The 25,668-nt window shown below is 36.1% G+C and overlaps 1 protein-coding gene across 4 annotated transcripts in view; it reads left to right on the forward strand.

Annotated features, from left to right (window-relative positions):
• Positions 1-25,668, forward strand: part of LOC113100892 (low-density lipoprotein receptor-related protein 8-like) — a 146,553-nt gene that overhangs the window by 93,198 nt on the left and 27,687 nt on the right. For all 4 annotated transcript variants that reach the window (XM_026265403.1, XM_026265405.1, XM_026265404.1 and 1 more), the window contains exons 5-9: positions 10,477-10,860; positions 14,392-14,517; positions 15,898-16,020; positions 19,345-19,464; positions 19,715-19,840. In XM_026265403.1, coding sequence (XP_026121188.1) covers positions 10,477-10,860; positions 14,392-14,517; positions 15,898-16,020; positions 19,345-19,464; positions 19,715-19,840 — 879 coding nt within the window. The remainder of the gene's footprint in view (positions 1-10,476; positions 10,861-14,391; positions 14,518-15,897; positions 16,021-19,344; positions 19,465-19,714; positions 19,841-25,668) is intronic.

Here is a 25,668-nt window from a genome sequence, read left to right on the forward strand (position 1 = left end):
GAAAAAAAAAACACAATTCTCAGTTTAAATCTGTAGGCTAGTAAAATCTGTGGCGTTAAGTGTTATCACCGTACCGGCATGATGTTATGCAAAACATTTTGTTTTACGTGGATATTGGAATGCGAGAGAAGTAGCCTAAATAATAAATAATAATTTGGCATAATTAACCTAAATTAATTAGTTTTGGCTAGTCGTTTATATTGCTATAGCTTCTTATATTTTTAATTATTGATCTTTTCTAAATACTGTTAATTAAAAGGATTGGTTGTAGAGTGAGGTGAACTAAAATAGCCTAGCTATGTTTACAGTGTTTATTTTAATGTTTGTAAATATTTCAATTTGGCATATTTCTGAATTAAATATTAAAGTGAGACTTATACTCGACATATGTTTTTTCCTCTCTCTCTCCAAAAAAAATAAAAATAACAATTTGTTCATTTACGTAGTGTATTTTAACTATGCAGTAAACCTTTTTAAATATTTTGAGAAATTACTGAAAATAAATAAATAAATGAATTTTTAAACCTTTTAACTGATTGTATTTATTGGTAAAAATTCTAAATGGTCGGTAAACGGTTAACCGATTAAAATGAACAGTCTGAAAGAAGAAAGTCGTATACACCTAGCTTCAGGGTAAGAGTAAATCATGGGGTAATTTCATTTTCAGGTGTCCCTCAGTTGATTTGCTAGCACTGCACCTGGACAAGAAAAGGAGATATCTCACAAGCTTGTCAGTTTCCAAAAAGTGCCACTAAATGTTCATTTTGGTAACTACTGCACCGAGTTAAGGGTTACAGAGTGTGATTGTCATTCTCAAACAGAAGAGTGAAAACTATTTATCTTCAGTGTGTACATGGCAATTAATGATTTCCAGTCACTTTTTCACTGCAAATGTGTTAACATGTCTAAGTTATATATATGCTTTTTGTTAGAATACAGATCATTTTTATTAGTGCCTGGAGTGTTTATGTTTTATGATGTAATATAATTGGATTTTAATTATCATAGATTTGTGTCACGCTTTGTGTGATATTACCTTTGAGATCTCTGACTCTCTCTCTTTATCTCATTCAATGTCCCCCATTGTACATCCATAGAGATTAATGTACCGCACAGACACCCACTTGATTCCAGCAGACCCTAATTAGGCAAAATACTAAAACATTCTAAAGCAATAAAAAAGAGATTACAATATGAAACTCTAGAGCATATTGAAATTTGAACCATTATGAGAAATTTACATATTTCTCCAAACGAATGAATGGTCTCCAAACAGACTAATTTAGCTAAATATTTCTAATTTTACTTTATAATTAAAATTAAAAGACCATAGTGAAAGCTGAACTATTGAACTGAAGATCCTTTTTTATGCATTTCCTTATTTTCTGTAAATACACACCTCATATATCCGTCCAGAGAAGTTCTTTCACATATATTTTCTGAAGCTCTGAACGATGTGAAATGCTAATGCTAAATTTACACCTGGCATGCGCTTGACTCAATATCTCTGCAGGCCCTTTTATTGCTTGGAGAAGAGTTGCTTTGTTAAAGCTTGCGGTCGAACAGTTCTCCTCTCCAGGAAGAGATGAACTCCAGAACTGGATGCAGAAATAGATTTCTATTCCCTCTCCTCTTCCTCTTCCTCTTCCTCTATCTGATCCACACATCTCTTCTTTGTCTTCTTCCACTTCTTACTATTTTCACCAGGGTCTTCATTATTCGCTTGCTCTAAATATATTCACATACGACTTTTATGCATTGTGAAGTCATGATAGTTGTGTGGGAAATGTAACTGTCACTTTCGATATATGGTGCTATGTTTTGAGAACTTTATGATCTGATGGTATTAAAAGCAACTTTAGAATAAATCCCATTTTTAAAAAAATATTTAAATGGAAATGTTATTTTAAATTGTAATATTTCAGTTATTGTATATTGTATCTTACTGACCCCTAACTTTTGAACAGCAATGCACTCTGTAAATTTCACCTACATTCAATATCTACCTACATTCAATATCTAAAACCAAACTGCTCATGAAAATCAAACATAAATATGAAGTTGCATTTGCAGCTCACTCAGGGTAGGTCACATTTGTTGTGTGCATAGAAACGTGAGCATGTTGACTATGATAGGTACTCGACTCTGTGCTCATTCTCGTGTAGCTAGTTTGGCTACACACCAGAGCCTTTTCAATCAATTAAGATCGAATGGAAATTGCAGTCAAGCACTGAGGCGTGTAGTGTCGATCATTGCCTTGAGATGACTGAGATCAGATAAGAGAAGCAAGGGAAGCTGCTGACACCCAGTAGATCCTAATGTGGGAGGATTTGAAGTGCATAGATACAGATAAAAATATTGAAATGGAAGGATAAAATACCAGAAAAGATGGAAAAGAGAAACACGTGAACCAGTCTGTTAGTTAGTGTGGTGAAAGAGGTTATATGTGGGAGTATGTACAATATGCATGGTTGTTAGAGTTTGTGTGCCCGTTATTTTTGCTGTGCTTGGTAAGACTGCAAGCAAACAGTCTTCTCTGTGACCTATTATAATTATGACAAAAATATTGTTAACACTTGTAAAAGTCTCTCTGTCTGTCATTTTTATTACTATTATTATTATTATTTAGTTTATATATATTTTATTGCCATTTATTCAGGTAATGTTATTTTCAAAAGGATCTTTTTCAAGATTCTTTTTTTGAATAGGAAATTCAAATGAACAGCATTTATTCAATTCAAGGAACTTTTTGTTACAATGAAAATATGCCAGATAAAAGTCATGGGACAAGAACACTGTAAATACTTTTTTTTTTAATACTTTTGCAAGTACTGACAGTGTGTTGGATTCATTCATTTTGCTTTGATGCAACAGTATAAAAAAAAATCTTACTGACCCGACCCCAGAATTTTTAACATGTATCATTTAATCTATATTTATTAAGGATGTATTTTTAGGCAGATTTGGGAGCTTCTGTTTTTCTCAATTCTTTGCTTTTCTTTCTATTTCCATCCCCAGGCTTTAGTGCTTCTCTGGGTGCTGTGAAAATTCTCATCACTGAAAAACACAAGCTGTCACCACCTACCACTAGGGGTGGGCGATATGGAAAAAAATGTCATATCACGATTTTTTTTTTTTTAGAAATGTCACGATTCAGTTTTATCAAAATTCTTTGTCATGTTGGTTTTACTATTTTGCAAGTTGTCTGAGCATTACAGGCAAAATAATTTCCCTATTATAAAGACAAAGCCTTTCAAGGAAAAAAAAAAAAAAAAAAAAGAATGGCAGATACAGTATTGTTCAAAATAATAGCAGTACAATGTGACTAACCAGAATAATCAAGGTTTTTCGTATATTTTTTTATTGCTACGTGGCAAACAAGTTACCAGTAGGTTCAGTAGATTCTCAGAAAACAAATGAGACCCAGCATTCATGATATGCACGCTCTTAAGGCTGTGCAATTGGGCAATTCGTTGAATTAGTTGAAAGGGGTGTGTTCAAAAAAATAGCAGTGTGGCATTCAATCACTGAGGTCATCAATTTTGTGAAGAAACAGGTGTGAATCAGGTGGCCCCTATTTAAGGATGAAGCCAACACTTGTTGAACATGCATTTGAAAGCTGAGGAAAATGGGTCGTTCAAGACATTGTTCAGAAGAACAGCGTACTTTGATTAAAAAGTTGATTAGGGAGGGGAAAACCTATAAAGAGGTGCAAAAAATGATAGGCTGTTCAGCTAAAATGATCTCCAATGCCTTAAAATGGAGAGCAAAACCAGAGAGACGTGGAAGAAAACGGAAGACAATCATCAAAATGGATAGAAGAATAACCAGAATGGCAAAGGCTCAGCCAATGATCACCTCCAGGATGATCAAAGACAGTCTGGAGTTACCTGTAAGTACTGTGACAGTTAGAAGACGTCTGTGTGAAGCTAATCTATTTTCAAGAATCCTCCGCAAAGTCCCTCTGTTAAAAAAAAGGCATGTGCAGAAGAGGTTACAATTTGCCAAAGAACACATCAACTGGCCTAAAGAGAAATGGAGGAACATTTTGTGGACTGATGAGAGTAAAATTGTTCTTTTTGGGTCCAAGGGCCACAGGCAGTTTGTGAGATGACCCCCAAACTCTGAATTCAAGCCACAGTACACAGTGAAGACAGTGAAGCATGGAGGTGCAAGCATCATGATATGGGCATGTTTCTCCTACTATGGTGTTGGGCCTATTTATCGCATACCAGGGATCATGGATCAGTTTGCATATGTTAAAATACTTGAAGAGGTCATGTTGCCCTATGCTGAAGAGGACATGCCCTTGAAATGGTTGTTTCAACAAGACAATGACCCAAAACACACTAGCAAAGTCTTGGTTCCAAACCAACAAAATTAATGTTATGGAGTGGCCAGCCCAATCTCCAGACCTTAATCCAATTGAGAATTTGTGGGGTGATATCAAAAATGCTGTTTCTGAAGCAAAACCAAGAAATGTGAATGAATTGTGGAATGTTGTTAAAGAATCATGGAGTGGAGTAACAGCTGAGAGGTGCCACAAGTTGGTTGACTCCATGCCACACAGATGTCAAGCAGTTTTAAAAAACTGTGGTCATACAACTAAATATTAGTTTAGTGATTCACAGGATTGCTAAATCCCAGAAAAATTTTTTTTTGTACAAAATAGTTTTGAGTTTGTACAGTCAAAGGTAGACACTGCTATTTTTTTGAACACACCCCTTTCAACTAATTGCCCAATTGCACAGCCTTAAGAGCGTGCATATCATGAATGCTGGGTCTTGTTTGTTTTCTGACAATCTACTGAACCTACTGGTAACTTGTTTGCCACGTAGCAATAAAAAATATACTAAAAACCTTGATTATTCTGGTTAGTCACATTGTACTGCTATTATTTTGAACAATACTGTATTTAGGCCAAAGAGAGCGAAGATGAAAATCTTTGTACTTTTTTTTTAATGACAAAGATACTACACATAATATACAAATAAAACAAACTTTATTTTCAGGTACAATATGTGTATTAAGCAGAAGCATTCAAGAAATTGCATGAATAAACAAAATTTTACAATACAACTTTATTAAATTTCTCCAGTCAAGAGCAGGGCGGAATAGTTCATCCAAAAATAAAAATTCTGTCAGCTGCCTGTCATAGTGTTTATTTTTATTATTTTTTTTATACCACCACTGACTGAAAAGTGGTTTTAAACCTGAATGAGTTTCTTTCTTTGGTTTGGGACAACGTGACATTAAGTAAATGATGACAAAAATGAAATTTTAGGGTGATCTATCCCTTGACAATAATGACAGTAGGCTGTATGTTTAATATGCCTGCTGTCCCTTTAAGACCTGCACACATCTAATATACAGGCACGTATACATAAACGTTACTGTTTACTTTCATTTTAGACATAACCAACGGAGTCTACATGTAAACCTTGTGTTTTTTGACAGTATTTGACAGGCTTCAGCGCGTGCTCTTCGTGTGTATGTGGCGCTCAGAAAAAGCACAGTTCAGACCTGCACACAAATGAAACATTTAAAAGCACATGCAAATAATGAGAGAGTAGCTCTACCATTGAGTTTATACTGCTGTGAATGCATGTGGTGTTGTACAGTTTATGATGGAGGCGCCAGAACTACTATATTTGATATTTCTTCAAAATCAGATCGTGGAGACATTGTTATTGTCCAAAATATAAAAATAGTCATATTGCACTCTCCTACCTACAACACTCAGCCTCTTGTGTACCACAGAGGAGGGTCATAATAATGAAGTATTACAATATCTGCTGAAGCATTTCCTCAAGGGAGATTGACAGCGGCTAGATGCTACCCAAGAATATCTATTAATCTGATTATATCAGTATCCGCAGGATTATTACTGACAGCTAATGTGATTACGGCAAATATTAAATCAGTTTTCATGCATCCATGTAAAATTCTAATTACAGCACTGGCAGAAAAGTGTAAGCCGCACTGTTTTAGATATTTATCCATGTGATGTTGTTCATGGTGTTCATTTATTTCCTTGGTGACATTGAAGCTAATGAATTCTGAGATGTGCTGTCTGATATGTGTTAGTCCCCTGATTGAAGAAAGCAGGAACTGAACATGATTCCTACTGAAATTAATGAACATTTGCTTTTAGATTATGCCAGAATGAATGCTTGGTTCATTTAATATCAACAAATCTGATGCGTTTTATTCTGCTCTGGAATATTTACTATACCATCTATACAGGGAAGCTTTTGCCCTTTTGTGCTTTATGTGGGTGGGAATATTGGCTGTACTCTGCAAACAGTTGCATAGGCTGAGGTGTTTGCACCCGTGTAATGCCAAGTGTTATGCTCAGCCTCTTCTATCCCCTGACAATAGCCTGATATTTCTCTTTCATCTGCACTGCCATTTTCTAATCCACCCAGAGATAATGCACCCCTACCCCTGGTCAACATATAGCCACACTTCAGCAGGTGTGAAAATGTCTTTCCTTTCACCGTAAACAGCTGAAGGCCTGGTTCAGAGAGGTTTGTCCAGAGCTCTCTGCTCTAAATGAATTTGTTGCACATAGGGGTCAATCATTTTCCAAACTGTATAATAGAGATTTAGACCATTTCAGCTGCTTTCTCAGTCATTTCTGCACTATAAAAAGGAACTTGCACTTGTTAACTTGTGGAGCGCTTTATGATTTTCTTGAGCCAGGATGGGTTATCTGACCAATTAATGAACTTAATTAGTATTAACCAATTTATTTAGGTCGATTCGATCAAATTAACTCATTTATTAACTCATTGAGTTGGGAAAAACTGAGTATATGCTAATACATTAACCACATTTTAGATTAAATGAAAGTTTTTTTTTATTTTTTTATTTGTATACCCCTTTAAAACTCTAAATTCTCTTTTAGCAGGTCATGTGCTTTTCAAATTTGGCAGATGCTAAATATATGTTAAGCAAATAAGTATAACGGTGCTGTTTACATTTTATTGTGCAAATCAGTTGTTTACACAATTGTAAGCCTATTACCGTAAATACATTTTAAACACTTTACTTCACTATTAAATACCCATAAGGCACTTTATTTCTGCTTTTTTAACTTAATTATTCAAAAAGATGCTTGCTTTTTAGATCAGAACTAGGTAGATAGACTCTCTTTCTTGGAAAATGAAGCAATATGATGACTCATATTGCACTTTACAGGTTTTTGTCCAATCATATGTTTTCTAGAGAATGTCCCTCCCACTTATATCATCTGCAAACTAGTGTGGTTCACAGCTGTGGCGTAACTAATGCTTATTGGCTATTTAAAAAAGAGACCGTTCCTTCAGTGTATCCAGTAAAAATTTCTTAGAGTTTTAATGAAAAAGTAGTTCACTGCCAGAGTCCTATCACTGGTTTATTTTCCTCACACAAGAAGAGTCATATACCAGAGTTGCCAAACAAAATGTCTTATTCCTTCTAAACTCGTAACTAACTGACTAATGAAACCACACTGAGGGCTTACAGGATTACCAGCCTAAACTAATTCCCTGTCCTCTTCAGTTTTCCTTTCTTGCTAGTATATTCTCTTTTCCTTACGTTGTACCTGCAGGTGCTGTTGTCAGCAATGGGAAAGCTTCATGAAGGGGATCTCATCCAAAACACTGCAGTCTTTAGCTGCCTCAGTATGTCTGTGGCACCTCGTCCCCTCAGCTCAGTGCATCATGGTTACAGTCCTTCTCCCCAGAGGAGGCTAGTCTTTCTCTGTGATATGGGATAATATTATGGGCTGATGGAGGACAGTGGTGAATGCACCATTAACTCTCTGCTGACTTAGTACCTCGGGCCATTTACTGAGCATAGCATGAGCCTCAGCGCTAAAGCTGCCCCTTGTGGCACAGATATGTGGTGGTCATTTAAATTGAAATATCAGTTGTCTGTTTTTATTTGTCTAATGAAAAGAATTCCAATCAAATTAGAAACAAAAATAATGTAATATACATGTTATATAATGCATTATAGCAGTTTGTTCTTGTCAAATATTCAGTGTAGTCTTTCAATTAAAACAAAGACAGAAAAGCTCCATGGTTTTCCTTTCACATTTGGTTCTGCTATATATTTTTCAGCTCTCTGTTGTTTACTTCAAGGTCACAGAGATCTTGTTAATGTGAAGCCCTGTCTGTTGTTGGTCCTGGGAATGAGTATTTGACATTGGTCAGTGGAATTCAATTGACCCGCTTTGAGTTTTTCCTTTCCTCTCTTTTCAAATCCATTCACTGTTGTGTCTGACCTCTAAACAAGATAGCATCAAAATCCACACAGCAGAGATATATCAGCAGCCTTTGAATGACGAAGTCAATCAGGCTCAGAGCCGCATGTTTTTGCTACTCTTTCATGCTTCTGTAACATTGGGAAAGGTGGAAATCCACCTAATCTAAACTGTGTGTAAAGAACCAGATCGATTTGTTTGTCTCTTTTATTATTTCAGGCATTTGGTGGGTCCGAAGACATTAGTAAAAAAAGAATAGCCTGAAGCTTATCATTGTAGCTTGCAATCCGTTTTATAACAGTATATTTCTGTTGTAATATTTGTGTTAACGTAGTATGGTCCTACAAATACCATGGTTTAACTAGTGTAGCCAAACTATATGGCTTATTTGTGGTTACCAAGAGCTATAATAGCCATGTTTTTTGGCTTTATTTGTAGTAAAACCATGGTTTATTTTCACAAAGGAAGAAGTTCTGGGTATTTTTGGCACGTGAGTTGCAGTTTTTAGGATGTTCTGGTTGATTGTTAGAGCATTGCAAGATGTTTTTTGGGATGGAATGGGTGGAGTTCCTTCAATGTACTGTAACACTTAGCAAGCTAATCAATGTTTAGGGTAAATTTATTTGATAAATATACCTTCTGCAAGTGTACAGAGCTGGATGATTTGATTTTCATTCCAGCAGGAATGTGACAGTCAGTGTGAGTTTACTGGAGGTCCATGTTTGTTCTGTTCCTCTCTGAGAGGATGTTGTTTTAAGCTGCTGTCTACATTGCAGGCCGAGCACCTTTTCATTTTCACTACTGCTCTTCTTGCCCCACAAGAGAAGGTTCAGCCAATCCAATCTCCCCCTGCTTAGAGCAAACACAACCTTCCTGCAATATGCTGTATGCACACAAAAAGATCCAATTGCGTTACTTTCTTTTAACAACATGCTACGTTTGTTGGCTGCCTTAACCTTGAGGGTGGAGAAATGTAGTTGTGATTTAATATCTACAAATTTTAGCCCAATGTTAAATTTGTCAGAAGATTATTCCAAAAGATGTTGTTCCACCCTTTCCACTCAGCTATTCGATAGTCATTGAAGATACCTCTGAGTTGCAGACAGCAGTTGCAGAGGTTGCTTTCCTAATGGACCTTGTTGATTAGTTTTTTTTTTTTTAAGATCCTTGTTGGCTAATCAGCTTTGCAAAAACACAATTAGCATCATATCTCATTGAGCATTATTGTAATTGGCTTCAAAAGCAACCAGCGTAGGTGGCAGAAATATGAAATGCAAATCAGCTAAAGTGCAATGAACAACAAGAATGACCTTTCTGTGAGCAGCACAAATAACATTGATTTCGAGTCCGGCAATACAATTTTGATAATGTCACCGTTTTGACGGTGAAAGTGTTTTATGAGCCCCAGCTGCTCTTTGCAAATAGTTTGCATATTTACAGGTTTATCGACACACAGTCACAAAAAGTCAGGATCAATTTCTTTCATATCCCATCTGCTCAGACGTGTTCATACCCGATCACTTGCTCATAAGCCATTTCAGATCCTTTTACAAAACTAGCCTCTGTGAATGTAATACCCAATCGCCTTGCAGCTCTTCAGGACGGTTATTCCAGTGGGGTGGGTGACCCCATTAAAGAATGGACAGGCATTTACTACAGCACAGTTCGGCCCATTTAGTGTCTGCCGCCGGTGTGGGGCTGTAGTGTAAACCTCAGGTCATCCGCAGCACAGTTGAATCAGTGAGGTCACGGAGCTCACATCAGCACAGAATAGCTCAGAGCTCATGCAACATTTGAAAATAAATTTAACATTACTAAATTATAACCATTACAATTATAACAATTTAAAAAGTGCAGTATATATTCTACATTACATTTTAAAGTATATTACGAATAAATTGGAGTTGGTGTTACATACTAAAACATAGTAGGAAGAGAGTTGATGCCTATCTTAATAACTTTGATAAAATGCTATTTTTATGTTAAAAAGTGCACAAAAAAGTTAGAATCACAGGAGACAAAGAAAATCCTTGTTGAATAATAATAATAATAATATTAATAAAAAGTTGTAAACACAGGAGACAAAAAAGCTTGTGGTGATTAATAAAAATAAAATAAAAAAAAAGGTTCAGCTATCACCTGTTGACTGTCAAGTATTCTTTTACATGCTATATATGTATTTGAGGGACTGTAAGACTGATAAAGTACATCCTCCTTTTTTCCAGATGCCAAGGCTTGCTCTGCTAAAGCGTTCCAGTGCCGTAACCGGCTGTGCGTGGCTTCCGCATCCGTATGCGACGGGGATGATGATTGCGGCGACGGCAGCGATGAGGAGAAGTGCACGGCAGCCACCGCCAGCACCTGCGGGCCGCACGAGTTTCGCTGTAACGACTCGGAGTGTATTCCAGCACCATGGAGCTGCGACGGAGACCCCGACTGCAAAGACAAGTCGGATGAATCTCTGCAGCGCTGCAGTCGCAGGACGGAGCCTCAAAAGCCCCACTGCCTGGAGGGGGAGTTCCGGTGCAGGAGTGGAGAGTGTATTCACCTCAACTGGAAATGCGACGGAGATGTCGACTGCAAGGACAAGTCTGATGAGGCCAACTGTCGTAAGTGTACCAGACTAAATATTCTTAATATACTGATAACAGTTCTCATTCTCAAGCATGTGTTTCCTAAGGTATTTACATTGGAGAGGCTTGCTGTGTAGTGATTTAATTGATTAATTTAGTTGATTTAAATTAATTAATAATTAGTTTTATCACTTGGCTGCATTATATGCCCTTCTTAATGCTGCATGCATGCTGTTCTTGTCATTACACTCTTTCTAAATGACTGTCACGATCTAGTAAAGCAGTGAAACACATGGTTGTTCATTTAGAATCAGTCCCCTATTGTTTTCTCCTGCTAATTCTGTTAACACAAATGCTTTGCACACATCAACATAAATTAACTTGGTTTTGTTGATCTGCAGTCTTACAAGGTTAGCGTATCGATTTTGCTTACAACTATAACATAAAAAAAACATATTCAAAATACTAGAAAAAAATATACTCTGAATACAAAATGTATTCTGATGCAGAATCAAAAATACAAATAAAATACAATATATTTAAAAAACCATTAAAATTCATTTGATTTTAATCTGTTACCGTATATATAATTAGAGTTGTCTAATTTTAATGTAAATTTTATATAATTTATTGAAAAAAAAAAACTCTAAGGTTTGTCTGCCACAATAATTTGATTAATTGTTTTTGAAAAATCTTGATTTAATGTATTTGTTTTCAACAAATATTGATGTGATTAATTAGCATGTAATTTACATTGATTTATATACAGTACGATAGAATCAGACTCAGTGAGCCATGAATGTTTATTAATTTTACATTTCAAGGATTTGTTTCTCCATGCGGCATAGGAAAACAAGCATGTATTTGTTTTAGCACGTAATCCAGAAAAAACAAAACCTCAAGCTGAAAACTCATTGTTGGCTTCTGCGTTGTTGTGTGCACATGTGTGCAGTTTGTTCTAGCATGTGTGTGTTTATTGAGATGATGTTTTTTTTTTTTTTTTGTCATGAGTTTATGACATGTAAATCTTCACAAACTATTGTGGTAGCGGCATGATAATGCGCTTGGGTCTTGGTGGTTGCTAGGCAACAAGTGTGTTTTGAGGTATGGCAGAGTGCCCTTGAGTAAGCGCTCGGTGAGTGTTTTCACACTGTGGGGTTCTTGAAGGGGATTGTGCACCGTCCTCAAAATACTTGTATCTGTTCAAATCAATTTAGCTAATTTTGCATTGTATTTTATTTGACTATAAATAAGACCCCTACATAGGGCCAGATTTGCATTGTTACCCTTTTAGAAACAGAATTTATGGCAGGAGAGTGTTAAAATGAATTGTGCAACGCGATTTACTAACGTTTGTGCTCATCAAATTACTGATAATTGCGTCATTATTTAACAGTAATTTCAACTGTTTAGTAAATCTGTTCCATAGTCATATTTTTGAATCAGCTTTTGTTTTTAGTTTTCACATTTGTTTTCATTTTCATTTATTTAAAATTCAATTCATGTTCATTTTCAGTCTTATTTCAGTCCTTCAGTTCAACTTAATTTCAAATTTTAGCATGGCTTAGGTATTGCATCTAATATTTTATTTCAGCTTTATTTCGGCGAGCAACATTTTTAATTGTATTAGTTTTAGTTAATGATAACAGCACTGCATGCATGCTTACTGTTTTAATAAAATTACAGCAACGGCAATATGCTCAAACACTTTTTATTACATATATGAATAATAAATTATTACATATATGAATAATAACAAACTATGTTTCCACCAAGTACAGTTCAAAAGCCAGAATGGAGGTGATAATACAGATATAATTGATGCATTCATATATAATTTAACTAATAAACTAATATTACATGCAATTTTGCCTCTCACGTGAATATATTTAGTTTGGGATATTTATTTTTACTGGAAAACAGGGCAAAGAAATAGGTCAAATTGATCACGGTGAATGTTCTCTCTCCGCATCTCCTCTTAAGTACACCGTATGAAAGATTAAAGGTTTTTTAAAAGATGAATGTGAAAAATTAAAACCTTTCTTTGCCGAACAGCATATTTTTCTTTTTTCTGTGTGCTACCTTATGCCCCAGAGTAAGTGACTGATTGTTTTTAATGTTCAGAGCTTTTTTCTGAGGAAACTCTATTGCAAATAAGCTATTACCTTGAGATCTGACAGGAGGAAAAAGACCAAAACTTTAGCTGTTTCAGAGCTAAGGCTCACACACAGTAGTGCAATGGGTGATTATTATAAAAGCATGATGGTGCTTTAGTATGCATGTTTTTAACAGCTTTAACAACTCATGACTTTATCTTAGTCATAAACTTGGCAGAATCTCTTATTCAAAGTGACATTTAAATTATACATTTGCGATAAACCGACATGTGTTTAAACCTAAATACTGATTTCTAGAGAGCTGGGTAATAAATAATTTTTTGTAATATTTTTTGTAATATAATTTTGTAATATTATATAGGGCCCTATTTTATCGATCTAAATGCAAAGTAAAGCGCAAGGTGCAGGTGAACTCAGGGCGTGTCCAAATACACTTTTGCTATTTTAACGATGGAAAAACGTTTGGCGGGCCCAGGTGCATGTTCTAAATGGGTTGTCCATATACTCTTACTGAGTAATGGGTGTTTTTTGGGCGTAACGTGCAATAAACCAATCAGAGTCTCATCTTCCATTCCCTTAAAGAGTCAGTTGCACTCGTGCCATGATGGATTTGCTATTTACACGGCAGAATTTGGCAAGCACAAAGACAGAACGCGTCTCCGAGATGAAACGGATTTGTTCGTGTGCGAGCAAATAGATAGCCTAATTCTGATACATGTGATGACTATCCATTATGACATGTAGGCATTTATATATATATCTTATGCATTGCAATCCTTTAATTTTTAATATGTGGCATGTTTGTGTGCTGCTGTGTGTCCCTGTGTTTAATAAGCAGCTTGTACGCGATTTAAATAATAAAGAAAAAACATTGCGCCAGACTTTAGACCAGGTTTGAGTTGGTCTATGGCTGAGTCTATTTTCAGCTCCTTAAAATAGCAATGCGCCTGAACACACCTCTTTTTTAGACCAGCATGCCCATGGGCGCAAAAATGAGCGCAAATGCATTTGCTAATTAAACAACGTGGGGCTGGACGGGAAAATGCAAACGGCGCCGGACTGAAACTAGCAAACACACTTGCGCTGTGCCTTGCGTCGCATTGCTCCGGGTGTATTATAGGGCCCTCAATATTCATATGATTCTAATACATCTTTTTAATTTATTGTATCATAATTTACTGAAATAATTTGAAATATAGTACACATGTTTAAAAACAGAGCATGTGCACATTATCCATTAACAAGTATGTCAGTAGATTTTGGACAGGTGGAATGGCCACATCTGCTCTGCAGCTTTCTGTTTATTCTTTCTGTTTTATTCTGTTCTGTTCTTCTGTTTATTATTCTGTTTATCTCAAAATGACCAAATATTGATCTATTCATTGGCCAGTCTGATATATGTAGATGCAGGAATTATTATCCTACATAAAGGTGTGTTTCTGTCCAACAGCTGTGCTGACCTGCCGTCCTGATGAGTTCCAGTGTGGCGATGGCTCCTGCATTCACGGCACAAAACAGTGTAACAAAGTGCACGACTGTCCAGATTTCAGCGACGAGGCTGGCTGCGTCAACAAAAGTGAGTAACTTCAACAATCTCCCTTTCGCCATCTCTCATTTGATCAGCCTCTTCATCTCTCCCCTCTTTTGACAGCATTTTCAGTGAAGATGAAAGAGTAGAGTGCACCCAATCATGTAGCCCCAATCAAGTTAACATTCACACGAAGCACTACAAGACCAAACAGATGTACCCCTACACGATTCCAGGGTTTCATGGCACACTTCCCATATGGCAACTTCAATCAAATTTACCTCAAAAGATTAATTATGCCATGGGGCTGTATCTGATTAGTGATGCACTACATGATTTAAGAAGAACAAAGATATCAGCATTCTTTGTTGGTCCAAAAACAATTTATGTTCAGTATACAAAAATGTATTAAAATGATCAAAAATACCAGTCAAGACATAAATAATGTTACAAAATATTTATATTTTACTTCATTCATCAAAGAATCCTGAAAACAAAATCATGGATAATTTCAACATGGAAAATAATAAGGAATGTTAATTCCCCATATTAGAATGATTTCTAATAAATCATGTGACACTGAAGACTTTCAGCTTTGCATCACAGGAATAAATTACACTTTCAAATGCACTAGTCAACATTTGAAGTGGATCAAAACTTTCGTCAGTGTTGTCCTAAAACCAAAATGCGTTCTTGTCTCAGGACAACTTTGATGAACATTTTTGATCCACTTCAAATGTTGACAACTGTATATAAAACCAGAAAACTGTTATTTTAAAATTTCAAAAATGTTCACAATATTACCGTTTCATGGTATTTTTAACCATATATATGCAGCCTTGGTAAGAGAGTTCTTTCAAAAACATATAGGCTTTAAATACAACACACAGTACAGTGACCCAGGGGGCTGTCAAAAAACACCATTAGGGGCCGTTCATACAGAACGCATCTTTAAACACAAGTTTAAAATGTGAGACGCAGCAATCTAGTGCAGTGCAGAATGCCTCCTCTGCTATGTTGCCATAAAATAAAATGAGAGACGCATATAAAAGGTCAAACATTTATGTCTAGTACACATTTATGTAGAAAAACAATTGAAAAGTTGAGTATTGAAATGGAAAATCACATTCTGTGTGAACGGCCCATTAAAGTATGACTCATGTTCTATATTCCAGATCTTCTTAAGCCATATATTTCAGTCTGTTTCTCACACAGACCTATTTTATTGGCTTTACAGGATTTAAATACTACTTTTATGGAGCTTTTATGTACTTGTTTTGAGCTTGACAGCCACTTGTCACTATCTATTGTCATTGCACAGAGTGTCGATTGAAATATGTTTTGTGTAATGTTTTGTACTCTACACAATTTAGTTTTATTTATGTGGTACTCCTCAAAGATAAGAACTCTTTATTGTGTCCTTGACAGCCACCAAATGTGAAGGCCCGCTGAAGTTCATGTGTAAGAGCGGGGAATGTATCCATAGCGGTAAAGTGTGCGACAGTATCAAGGACTGCAAGGACTGGTCTGACGAGCCTGTGAAGGAGTGCGGTGAGTTCAGACACTTTTGCACAATTACACAGATTTTATATAAATGTTTACTGGTACAAACATATATTTGGGTCTTTATTTTTAAATAAGGTATTATATAAGAATATTTTAGTGTGGGAAGTCAAGATTAAATTGCAAAAGTGATCTTGGATCAGCTTTTTCCTTCTCTCTAGTAACTTTAAATTTGGAGATGGAAAACTAAACCTAGTCCAGCATTTAAGCTTATAGGCAGTGTTGGTTTATTAAGGGCTTCACTTGATCAAGGGCCAACAACCCACAGAGCGATCATTAAGATCAAAGTGTGAGTCTTCCCTCGGGTGCTATCATACAAGGAGAACGTGTCCAGCATGTTTTCCTGCTCTCCAGAGAGAATGCCGGTTTCCATAGATCAGTCTTTCTCTCTGTTCTTGTCTTTCATCATATCGTGGAATTGAAAATTTTCTTCAGCGGTCAGCTTAAACTGAAAATGCCAGATTTGGGGGGGGGGGGGTAATTTTTTTTTTTATTATTTTTTTTTTTTATGTTAAAATACTTTCCTCTCTCCAAGTTTAATGTATAGAGACAACTGTAGGTAAATCATTAATTGATCAGCTTCATGAAGAATATTAACACTCGTGGGAGTTTGAGCAGCTCAATATCTCAACCAGTAGTGCTGATTTGAAGCAGGATTGCATATTTTACCAAGTAATGGCAGATGAAACATAAGGAGATATATACAAATACTGTAAAAACTCTTTATTATTAGTTAATTATACCTAATGGTATTATACAGTATTGAATCTTATTGCAAAGCCATGTTATTTTAGTATTTATAGTTTTATTACTATTTTGAATTTTGAATGGCATTTATTTGTATTTATTCAGTTTTCATTTTAATCTGAATTATAATAGTCTTTGTGCTTTTGTCACTTTATTAAATATTTATTAAGATAGAATTTACATGTATTTCAGTTTCCGTTTCCGTTTGCATTTTTGTTTTTTATTTATTTCCAGCTAGTAATTTTAGTGCTTCATTTTAGCCAAGAAAACATTTTTAAGTTTTGCTCAATGTTTTCACTTTTTCATCTTAATATTTGAATTAACCAAAACAGTTTTTAATAGTTTAACTTTAGCTAATGATAATAACCGTGTTTTAAAGTTTTGCATACTTTTCTAAGTAGTCAAATTTACCTTTTAAAATGAGTGACCTGACCCAAACATTCGCATGGCAACAATGTGGCATTTTTTTTTTTTTTATAGATAGTTGGACTACTCTTTTCCATCGCACTGCAAAGAAAAAATGCCCAACTACTAGAATTTGTGCTTTTAGACCCATGTCCAGAGTTGCTGCTGTCACATAAAACCAGGACATTCCGGCTCTCACGAACAGATCCATGTGGCATCACTTGTCACATAGATATTGCACACTTCACCTTTATAAGAAAAATATCTTATTAACTAAATGTTTGGATTGTTTCCCCAACACCTTGCAGGAGTATGTTAATTTGCTCGAGATGGTATTTAGGAAATGCCAGCTCCTTGCTCAACTCTCCCTCTCTCTCTCTCTTTCTCCCTGTCCTCCTGGCTATGTTCACTCTTGTATCAATCCTTAATGTAAAATACATGGTCCCACAGTGGCTCTTCAGGATGGTGGTAATTTCCTTGTGGGTCGCTCCACTCAGCAGATGAGATTAGTGCAGGCACCTGACGCACGGCAGACGCCCCCCTCTGAGCCCAGTGCACTCTGGACCGGCTCCAAGTGGGCCACTGCAGCTATGCATGCTAAATCACTAGGACTGGTGCCAGGGATTACGCCTCTACCATATTCACTAGTGCATCTTTTACTTGTTATACATGATTCATATGTGGCCTGGAGAAAATATTTACTTTCTTGTTTGTCGGATCGCATCTCACTCACTTTTTGAGTGTGCATTTCTCTTAATCACAGTCCAGGTGTTTCCCCTGCCGCTTCTCTCAGCCTGTCTCCTTTCATTCTACTTTTTCTTTTCTTTCCTGTGTTTTACTTGAACTTCCTGTGGTGTGTCTGTCTTCTGTCTATCTCCTGCTGTCAGCTGTTGCTCAGCATCGGCATCACCTATTCTTCTCTTTCTCCTTTTCTTATTTCCTCCACATGTCCACCTTTTTTTCTTTTTCTTTGTCCTTTTTTTTCAGGCTGGTTTATATGTCTGTTGTGTTCTACATGTACACCAAGACACACACTGACATCCACAAACTTTCTTTCTTATTTTTTCATTCATTCATTCATTCATTTTACAGCTTGTTAATATTATTATTAGTATTATTATTAGCTTTCAAAATTATAGTAATTAATACATTAATAATAGTCTATAATAATAAATGAAATAATAGTTTTTTTTGCTTTATATTTATATTATTTAGCATTATTATTATTATTATTAATAATAATGTTATTATCAGTGTTATTGTTAGTTAATTATACTTAATGGTATTATACAGTATTGATTTAAGATTCAAACCTGTGTCACATGAATGCCATTGTATCCCAAGTGATAATCCTTATTCATAATCATTGATAGCCACAATTTGTAACTGAACGTGACAAATGTCTGAATGACATTTGTGGACTATGTTTTGAAAGTTTCAAGCTGAAAGTCTCTGTTAGTCCTTAATGGGTTAATGACACAAGATGGTCAAGTTTTCCTGTGGTAATTATTGTAATAAACGTTAAAAAGAGTTGTTTAAACCAAGTAAAGAGTTCATCTCAGTTGGAAGAAAAGGTGCAACTCTCACTCTTGAAGAAAAAATTGAAAAATGAAGGCCATAACAATGGCTGAAATGTTACTAGTTTTACACAAATAAAGTTCAATAAAATATTCTATAAGAGTGAGTGTTCCATCTTTTCTTCTGCTGTGGTAATTGTGCTAATGACAATATTTTGTTGCTTTTTATTAGGGTCAGGAAGAGCAGACATACTGTAGAGATTATATAAAAGAGTGATGTATGTGTATTCTGACTGTCATCTGTAATTGAGGGAGCCATCGGCCAATGCCAAAATGTTTTAGTTACTCAGAGATTTATCGAACGCAATGCTGGTGACACTCTCTCTCTCTCACAGCGTGCCACACACAAGCAGTTTCCTCCCATGATCCACTGCATTTTTTTCAAGCATTTAAGGCAGGTCTTTCAGTTTGACGGCACTCACCTCATCAATTTCTCATAAAGTCTTGAGGCTGAACCTAGAAAATGAGAAAGAAGCAGTATGTTGTCAGCTGGTGTAAGGTTGCAGTGGGCACTTACCGTCCAATTCCTGCTGGGCACGTTGACCTTTGACACCACCTTTCTTGTTATTTTTTTCTGTCATAGGTCTGAATGAATGTGCCATCAACAATGGCGGCTGCTCTCACATATGTAAAGACCGTCAGATCGGCTATGAGTGTGAATGTCCCTCGGGCTACAAGCTCCTTGACAAGAAGACTTGTGGAGGTAACACATATATTATGTCATATACAAACATTTTGATGCAATGCTATATTGTACCCACTGTTGTACGGGCATTGTGAACATCTATGATTTGTTTACTCTCAGCACCATCGCTTTGAAATTGATAGTGGACAAATCCCCAGATGGTGTTGCAAGCATCATTTATCTTGTCTGTGGACACTGCGCTACAAAAGCCTCTGCTCTCTGTGTATCCCTGCTCTGTTTCTAATGCTTTTCTGATGGTCCTCTCCAGACATAGACGAATGCGAGAACCCTGATGTCTGCAGTCAAATATGTGTCAACCTCAAAGGCGACTACAAATGTGAATGCTACGAGGGTTACGAGATGGACCCGGTTACCAAGACGTGTAAAGCAGTGGGTAAGATACGCCACACCAGCATCTCCATCCATCACTGTTCAAAATGTACCTTTTTTGTTGTACATACTAATGGTGGGGGACATCACACCAGTGATTAAAAAATAATAACAATTCAGAGACTCTCCATAATAGAGTTAAGCATTTATTATTTTTTATTATTATTATAATTTTTTTTGTCAATTCGTTGTTTCTTATCTTGAAGTTACAAATATTTCCAAAACCAATAAAACAAATAGTGGTACCATTTAAAAAGTAAAAAAAAATAATAATAATAATAATTCAATTAATAATATTAAATTATAATATTTTATTTATGATAAAACATTTTTTTATAATAAATACAGATAGATAAATACAAATAAATACAACACAGACCTTTAAAAAAAAAAAAAAAAAAAAGCGAAATAAAATGCTGTCAAAAATTGCATCATCTATTCACTAGAGTGGTATTGGAGGACAGTATTTTTCTTGAAGATTCTTTGTATTTGACAAGTGAGGGAGACCGTGAGGGTTTTTTTTTCTGCTGGCTACTTGTTTGTTTAATGAAGAAGATTGGGATTGCTGCGGCATCGCATGCTTTGGAATCGTGAGGGTTTTGTGTACCTAATGATGCTCATCTTTATTGTCCTTCATTTGCCTGACCAGCCTGCATAAAACTTGAGTGCATTTCCAGCACTCCCGATAGGCTGGATGACAGCTGGAGAAACACTGTCATTAAGTGCAGTGTGTAAAGCTGGCGAACAAAACCGTTCCCTCGGGCTAAAGAGCATACTGAAAACTTAGCGATTTCACTCTTCAGGAAATTGCATTCTGTTGGTATTGTGTTCAGGTCTGATATAGCTTTTTAAGTTTGTGTGGTCCGTTTCAAGATTGATTGAATCTTAGTGCAAAGCAAGATAGTGTACTCTATATAGTGCATTGTGTGTGTTTTTATCCGAGGTAAAAAAAAAAAAAAATAGATAGTTTCTATCTTTGTATGGTTTTTCACACTAAAATCATAAGAGAAAAAAGAAAAGAAAAAGCAATTAAATCATTTTAATAGCTTGATGTTATTGCCACAGGTCTATCTTTTAAAATGTAAAATAAATAACTTTTTTTGTTCCATTTCATAAGCATATCAGGCCGAGGCACATTAAAGATAAGAGGGAGGTGCGTTTTCCTATGCTGTGTTCACAGACTGGTTTTCTGGGCATGACAACCATTTTTCAGACACAACAGTAACTGCAAATATGACCTTTGGGTGCCAGTATGAGCTATAATGACTTGTGATATGAATAGAGATTCCAGAGAGTGTTCAGTGACCCTGTTAGTAAGACTTCACATTCGGGGGGGTTTACATTTATTCAGCCAAAAACAAACAGAACAACACATAAAGCACCTTTCGTATGTGAGCATCGTTGCTTAATACTGCATGCAATGTTTCAATTAAATATTCTGTTACATCTGAATTAGCATAATCAGTGTGTTTAGATTAGAGGAGACCGATATTATAAATGAAAGGCAAATCCGATGAATGCAGTAGAGACACAGGCCACTCATTATTTGTGTACGTGTCAGCCTCAGCACCAAATTAAATAATTCTGCCATTTATTCTTCTATTCATGAGTCATCTACACATTTTGAGGAATACTGGTAATAATAGATGTTTTGACTTCCTCTGAAAGGACAAATAAAAATATTCAAAATATCATCTTTTATGTTTCGAAGAAAAGGAAGTCATAAGGTTTTTAATGAAAAGTCAAGGATGATGCGAATTAAATTTGAGTGAACTTTATTTGCAATAGCTGGCAATGAGTCTTTCACATCGCTGCGGAGGAATTTTGGCCCACTCTTTGCAGAGTTGTTTTAATTCAGCCACATTGGAGGGTTTTCGAGCATGAAAGGACTGTTTAAGGTCATGCCACAGCATTTCAATTGGATTTAAGTCCAGACTTTGACTTGGCCACTTCAAAACCTTAATTTTGTTTTTCTTGAGCCATTCAGAGGTGGACTTGCTGGTGTGTTTGGGATCATTGTCCTGCTGCAGAACCCAAGTGCACTTGAGCTTGAGGTCACAAACTGACAGTCGGACATTCTCCTTGAGGATTTTCTCAATGAGTGCAGAATGCATGGTTCCATCAATTATGGCAGGTCATCCAGGTCCTGAAGACCATCACACTAGCACCACCATGTTTGACTGTTGGTATGATGTTCTTTTTATGAAATGCTGTGTCGGTTTTATGCCAGATGTAATGGGACACACACCTTACAAAAAGCTTTTGTCTCATCAGTCCATAGAGTATTTTCCCAAAAGTCTTGGGTATAATCAAGATATTTTTTGGCAAATGTGAGACGAGCCTTTGTGTACTTTGAGGTCAGCAGTGGCTTTTACCTTGGAGCTCTCCACCGGATTCTGTTTTTGCCCGATCTCTTTCTTATTGTTGAATCATGAACACTGACCTAGATGTTGTTCTGGGTTCTTTTATGACCGTTGAGTAATTTTGGTTGGCCAGCCACTCCTGGGAAGGTTCACCACTGTTCCAAGTTTTCTCCATGTATGGATAATGGCTCTGACCTTGGCTCGCTGCAGTCCCAAAGCCTTAGAAAAGGCTTTATAAGCCTTTCCAGACTAATACATGTCAGCTATTTTATTCTCATCTGTTCTTGATTTCCTTTAGATTGCGGGCATGGTGTTGCTTCACTTTGTCAGACAGGTTCTATTTAAGTGATTTCTTGATTCAAGAGTTCAGGCAGTAATCACCTGCCTGGGTGTGACTAGTGAAATTTAATACATGGTTCTTTCATAATTTAACAGGAGGGGTCAATTAATTTTCCACATAGGGCCAGGTAGTTTTGGACAGTTTTCCCTTAATAAATGAAATCATCACTTCAAAACCACATTTTGTATTGACTTGCATTGTCTGTGTAATATTAAAATGTTGTTTAATGATCAGAATCTTTTAAGTGTGACAAATATGAAAGGGGGGGGGGGCTTTTTACAGTACTATACCTGTATGTTTACAGTTATCAGGCAATTAAGCAACTTTGCACATTAATAAAAAAGAAAAATCTACTGATGTTCCTATTACAAGACCTGTTTATTGTGGTTGATCTTTTTTTAAAATACCGTATTTTCCGGACTATAAGTCGCACTTTTTTTCATAGTCTTGCTGGTCCTGCAACTTATAGTCAGGTGTGACTTATTTATCAAAATTAATTTGACATGAACTGAAAGAAATGAACCAAGAGAAATTAACCAATAGGAAACATTACCGTCTCCAGCCACGAGAGGGCGCTCTATGCTGCTCAGTGCTCCTGTAGTCTACACTGAAAACATAGAGCGCCCTCTCGTGGCTGGAGACGTTAATGTTTTCTCTTGGTTCTAAATAAATGTGACTTATAGTCCAGTGCAACTTATATATGTTTTTTTCCTCATCATGACGTTTTTTTGGACTGATGCGACCTATACTCAGGTGCGACTTATAGTCCAAAAAATACGGTACATGTTATTAATACATGTTATTAGCTTTTGAAATTAGGGATGCTGGAAAAGGCATGGAATTGATTAAAATCTTAAAGTCATAAAAATTACTGTAACAAATAGCTTTTTTTCTAACTATTTGCAGCTCTAAAATATTGGCTGTTTGAATCCATATCTGTAAAATTTGAATGACAGGAGAAGTGATAGAGAAAGTGTGGGAACCCTGTGTTATGTGCTTCCAGCTCTCTGATAGGCCTGTCACATACTGTCATTATAAGTGTGAGGTCACTCACCTGTTGAGAGTAAATCTGAGCCGTGTAATTTGGCCTTAATGTGAGACTCAGCTGAGTGACATGATCGAGGGGGTTATGGGAAATGAGTGGCACTGGCATAACCGCAGACACTTAAAAAAAAAATGTATGTCTGTCTCCTTTTTTTTCACTGTTACTTGTCAGTCAAGATGTAGCACCCCCACATGCATCATTTAATTATCTTCATGCTTTCACTCCCAACTGTTTTCCGTCACCTCGCTTCCTATATAAGACTCTAGGAATTGATGAAACGGTGTCATGCTGTCTGTGCTCTGCACACTGGGACAGACAGCCAGTCTGCGGTGTGGAACAGCTTGTGGAGGAAATCAAATACGTGTTTGGATGTGTTGTGTTGTGTGTCTTTGGGACTGATGGCTTGCGTTTATTTTCTGAGCTGCCATTGTGAGCGGCTGAGGGATATTATTGGATGAAATGGTTGCAGAAGTGAAGCACAGTGGAGAATTGCAGTAATCATCGAGTGGGAAGCTCAAAGGCAGCGGCAACGGTCTTGATGTCTTGGAAGAAGCACAGTGTGTTTGGAGGGCTGAGACCAGCTGTTCATCAAAAGCATGAATGATATGATGGTACATCATAAAAGGATAATTGTGGATCTTCAATAAGTTTGAACCATAAACTGGACAGTCCTCGACTTATTGTCGCCACTGTGGCCTTGGGAAAAACATATTGTAAGGCAACTGTTTTTGAGGTTGCCTTTTTTATGTTATAATACTTATTTTATTATTAAAGTAAAAACATGACAGGAAATGCCTTGATTAGAACAGAAACTCTGCCAGTATCTGCAGAATTCATTTTTGTGACCAGTTTAACCAGTATGATTTTTTATGACCGATGGCAATGCAGATTATTTTCTGATAACTGATATTAAGAACTTATTCATTTCATTTTCTACATTTTGACACAATAATAAATACACTGGATTATTTAATTATTAGCAACAATTAAAAATCCATGTGCATTTTGAATATTTATTGTAATAAAGAATAGTAATACTAGTAGTAGTTGTTGTTGTTATTATTTTTATTATTATTAATAACAAAACAAAGAACAATAAATATGTATAATTCACATGGTTAATTTTGTGTTATATTGTATAAAATAATATTAGTTATTTTAAGTAGTAGTACTAATATGAAAAACAGCAATGCATGCATGGTTAATTATATTGTATATAATAATTATAATATATATTATTATTATTATTATTACAGTATTAACAAAAACAAGTTAGTTCAGTTAATATACATAATGTTAATATTCATTGTTACTTTTAAGTAACATGATTTGTTGTAGTTCTGTTTGATACAGCTAGTGGCACAGTAATTCAATAAATTGAATTTTTTTTTTACAATTAATTTATGTACTGTAGTTAGGACACAGGATATACTTGATTCTTGACACTTCAGCATGTTTTAAGGAGTACAGTAACATGTTTTGTAAGTTCTTTGTAATAAAGGATCAAGGCAGTTTAAGAGATCCTGTCCTTTTGCTTAAAAAACCCTTTAGTCAGCGATGCTTCACCTTCAGGATGAAGATGCTTCGAGAACATATGGCCATCTGAGAAAATGCTGATTTATGCGTTTCTCAAAAGTAGTTGTCATGACACCAAAGATGGTCAGCATGCTACTTTATGTAAATGTAATGCAGCTCAGCTGAAGCTGGAAGTGACATTGCTCTCTCTGTATCTCTCTCTCTTTCTCACCCTCTCTTTCTAAGATTGATAATTCCAGCAGATGGGTAAGAATGATTGAATCCGGACTCTTGTTGGAAATGAAAAATATTTGCTGACGATACAGTGGTCCATGAGGGCTTTCTGAAGTGCAGCAGGAAGTGCTCTCTCTCTCTCTCCTACACAATCTGGACGGGCTCTCCACCCACCTTTCCAACTCACAAGCATTGCTCAGTGCCTCAGCAATACCAGTATTTGGCTTAGACCAGATCAAGTATGAAAGAGGGAGGCAGGAAGGAAGAGAAAAGAGATCTCATCCATTAGCTCCACTCATCTTCTCTATATCCCGGCCAAACCTGACCACGCAGCA

Source organism: Carassius auratus, chromosome 6 (genome assembly GCF_003368295.1).
Source record: "Carassius auratus strain Wakin chromosome 6, ASM336829v1, whole genome shotgun sequence".
Lineage (NCBI taxonomy): Eukaryota > Metazoa > Chordata > Actinopteri > Cypriniformes > Cyprinidae > Carassius > Carassius auratus.